Below are 3,675 nucleotides of genomic sequence, written 5' to 3' on the forward strand. Positions count from 1 at the left end.
CCGGGCACGGTGCACCTCCCCCCGGTGGGAGGAGTGTTGGTGGTGAAGGGCAGAGCGGCAGGCGGTGTTTGGTGCGGAGCGGTGTGCTGCTGTGTTCCCGCAGGGGGCGCTGCTGGCCGCTGTTCTTGGCGCTGTGTGCGCTGCTCGGACGGCGGGGGCGGCCGGAGCCGCCGGTGGGGTTGGGGGTCGGTGGGTGCTACGCAGAGCTCCTGCTACGGAGCCGCTGCGGTTTGGGTCGCTTCCCATTCCCCTCCCAATTTCGCTCCTCGGTTTTTTGCTTTGGCAACAAGATGCTAAAGGCAACAAGAAGGGATCCAGGTACATCAGTCCGAAAAGGCAGGCCGATGAGAGCGTACCTCCTCTGCTAAATGGGAAAGGAGAACTGGCTACAACAGGTATGGAGGAGGTTGCGGTACTCAGTGCGTTCTCTGCCTCAGGCTTTGCTGGCAGCCGGGATTCTCACATCCCTGAACCTCACATCCCTGAACCTGAACCTCCAGGTGGGAACCGGGGGAGCAAACTCCTCCCTGCTGCAAGGGCAGAGCAAATCTGTGACTGACTGTTGAGAATGAATGTGTACAAGTGCCTGGGGCTGGATGGCGTGCAACCCAGGGTCCTACGGGAGCTGGCTGAGCTGGCTGCCAGGCAAAGTCCCCAGGGACTGGAAAAAGGGAAGCATCAAAGGGAGGAAGGAGGAACTGGGGAGCTACAGGCTGCTGGGTCTCCCCGCTGAGCCTGGGAAGATGTAGGAGCAGATTCTCCTGGAAGAGTTCAGGCACATGAGGGATGAGCGTGTGATCCGAGACAGCCAGCACTGCTTCACCAAGGGAGGGCTGTGCCTGACCCATTGGCGGCCTCCTGTGCTGGAGTGACAGCACTGGTGGACAAAGGGGGACAAAAGCCCCAAGGGGGAGGTCCAAGGAGATGCCACCTCAATGCCTGTCCCTTCAAGATGGCTGCCAACGCTGCCAGGATGGTCACTCCCACGTTGATGCTGTGACGGCACTCCGCCATGGCCCCAAATAGACACCTCTGAGCTGTAACCAGGGCAGCGTCAGTGGATTTATTGGGGGATCCAAAGTGCCTCAAACATGCTGAAGTGACCCCAAATTTACCTGGCAGCTCCTAGAATGTCCCCTATGGATCCTGGTGTCCCTGAGATGTCGCTATGCCTCCATGTCCCCATAGATTTCCCCAAACGCCCCATATTGACTTCAGTGTCTCCTACAAAGCCCCTTCCACTTCTCCGTAGACCACAATATCCCCCACAGATCCCAAGCACCCCCTACAGCCCTCAGTATTCCTTAGGGACCACCCCAGATGTCCCCAGATGCTTCTGTAAGCCTCAGTATTCCCTGTTGCTCCCCCTAGAAACACTACGGGGACATCCAAGGGGACACTGGGGCCTACAAAGACCTCCACGGCACACCCAGAAGTTTTCTGCAGGCCCCAGCTCCCCCCGGATGGCCCCAGGTGCCTCCTATAGACCTGGAGGTCTACCCATCCTCCTGGACTAAAGCTCAGCATCCCGTCAGGTGTCCCCAGAGCTCCCCTACAGACACGGATGTCTCTCCCACCACCCCGCTGCCACACAGTGATGCCATCCCTCTTCGGGGGTCTTTAGAGGCGGGACGGCGTCCCCCCGGCCACCACCACGGTCTCTCCCACCACGTAGGAGGCGGCGGGGGAGCAGAGGAATGCCACCACCTCGGCCACATCCGATGGCGTTCCCAGCCTGCGGGCAGGGGAAGACACCGCAGGGTCACTCCTTGTCACCGCCACCACCCACAGGTCCCCGTCCCCATGCTGAGGCTCTCGGGGCCGTTCCCCACCTGTCGATCCCCATGAGGGACATCATCTGTTCCTTGGTGGCCTCGTTCTTCCACAGCTGCAACACAGGGACACCGCAGGCTGCTCACCTCCAGCCCCGCCCATCGCAGACCCCTCCCCCCACCGGCTCCTCCCACCCGACCCGTCCCCCCATTGGTTGTCAGATTGTCCACCACCAAGAGGCTCCGCCCACCCCACAACCACGCCCAGCCCCCGCCCCCCACCCCGCATAGGAGGCCCTGCTTCCTGCCCTGCCCCGCTCAGACCCCTTGGCTGGACAAGATGCTCCTGCAGGTCCTTCCCAACCTTGTGATTCTATCATTCTCTGACCCGCACCCCAGGCACAGCTCCACCCCTCTGCATTCCCCACCACGGGACTCTGAGCACTGCCCCACGGGCCCCCCCCCCCCCCCCCCCCTCCCCAGACCCCCCCCCCCCCCCCGGCGGCACTGAAGCGGGTCTGGATGAGGCCGGGTGCGACGGCGTTGAGCCGCACTCCGCGGGCGCGCAGCTCCGGGGCCAACACCTTCACCAGCCCCAGCAGTGCTGTTTTGCTCACGCTGTATGGGCCCAGAGCCTGCAGGGCACAGGAGTGATCACACCAACCCGTCTGTCCGTCCGCATGTCCCTCTGCTGTCTGTCCCAACCACACGTCCATCTGTCCCATCAGCGGCTGCACGCCGTGCGTCCCAGCAGCCATTCCTCCCCCTTGCCCTTCTTCCACCCACCGCCCACCATTCCTTCACCCCACTGTCTGACCGCCCCCACCACCTCCCCACTGCACCCCCTGTCACCCCCTGTCCCACCCCTTCCCCCCATCCCAGCAGTCCTCGCCCGCCTCCATTGCCCCCCGCTCACTGGGTTGGGAATAAAGCCGGCCACTGATGTCACCAACACCACGGTGCCTCCACTGCAGGAAGAAAAGGGGGGAGCGCTGTCAGATGGGCCCACCCCCAAGAAGCCCCTCTCTCCATCAAACCCCTCTCTCCCACCACAGCCCACCCCCTCTCACCCTCTCTTCTCCATGTGAGGCAACACCAGCTTCACCAGCATCGCTGCTGCCGTTACGTTCACCTGGAAGATCTGGAGAGGGCAGAGCCATGAGAGTGGGGTGCAGTCAGTGGGTCGTGGTCAGTGCTTGTGGTCAGTGGGGAAGGGTGTGTGTGGGGAGGGGGGGGGGGGGGGGGGGCGGGTCACCTTCTCCCAGGCTGCCTCCTCGACCTCCAGGGTGCTGCCCATGACGGGGTTGACGGCGGCGTTGGAGACCAGGATGTCAATGGCACCATAGGTGTCCAATGCCTGCGGAAGGATTCACCCCAAAGAGTGATTGGGCCCCCACAGACCAGTGGGACGACCCCATAACCCCACGGGATACCCAGATACTGGGTTCAGTGAGGCCTCCACAGACCAATGGGAGCCCCCACCAAACAATGGGATCCCATGGTGACACGTAACCCCATGGGACTACTCACAGACGGGTGGCCCCCCATCGAGTCCCACCGAATGATGGGATCCCCACGCACCCCACAGAGCGATGGTACCCCAGCAGTTCCCCATAGAACAGTGGAACTTCCATGGTGCTCTACAACCCCACGGGACCTCCCTGACCGCAGAGCTCTTTGACTCCATGGGACCCCATAGCCCCATTGCACCCCATAGCCTCACTGCCCCCAGTAACCCATTATCTCCATAGCCCCACCGACCCTGCATAACCCCATGGGCTCCCACCGACCCCCTGCCCTCCACAACCCTATCGCTCCCCAGTGCACCATATCTCCCTCTATCCCCCTCCCACCTCCACTGCCCCCATAACCCCACATCCCCACCCCCTCACCGTCTGCACCA

The 3,675-nt window shown here is 62.7% G+C and overlaps 1 protein-coding gene across 1 annotated transcript; it reads right to left on the reverse strand.

Annotated features, from left to right (window-relative positions):
* Positions 1-1,040: 1,040 nt before the first annotated feature.
* Positions 1,041-3,669, reverse strand: LOC122193975 (dehydrogenase/reductase SDR family member 4-like). The gene is made up of 7 exons (XM_042894887.1): positions 3,665-3,669; positions 3,028-3,129; positions 2,843-2,913; positions 2,689-2,740; positions 2,273-2,407; positions 1,833-1,888; positions 1,041-1,735 (listed from the first exon to the last, which is right to left on the reverse strand). Exons 2-7 carry the CDS (start codon positions 3,067-3,069, stop codon positions 1,621-1,623), a joined length of 471 nt encoding a protein of 156 aa, XP_042750821.1. The 5' UTR covers positions 3,070-3,129; positions 3,665-3,669; the 3' UTR covers positions 1,041-1,620.
* Positions 3,670-3,675: the final 6 nt, after the last annotated feature.

Source organism: Lagopus leucura, unplaced genomic scaffold (assembly GCF_019238085.1).
Source record: "Lagopus leucura isolate 7727_CA_CO unplaced genomic scaffold, USGS_WTPT01 34961-0_obj-0_obj, whole genome shotgun sequence".
Classification (NCBI taxonomy): Eukaryota; Metazoa; Chordata; class Aves; order Galliformes; family Phasianidae; genus Lagopus; species Lagopus leucura.

Excerpts from the sequence above, each read along its gene's own strand:
- LOC122193975 (XM_042894887.1), bottom strand. The coding sequence starts at position 3,069 with ATGGGCAGCACCCTGGAGGTCGAGGAGGCAGCCTGGGAGAAG. Across the intron at positions 2,408-2,688 it reads CCGGCTTTATTCCCAACCCA|GCTCTGGGCCCATACAGCGT; the intron begins GTGAGCGGGGGG and ends TGTGCCCTGCAG. Across the intron at positions 1,736-1,832 it reads TCCCTCATGGGGATCGACAG|GCTGGGAACGCCATCGGATG; the intron begins GTGGGGAACGGC and ends CCCTGCCCGCAG.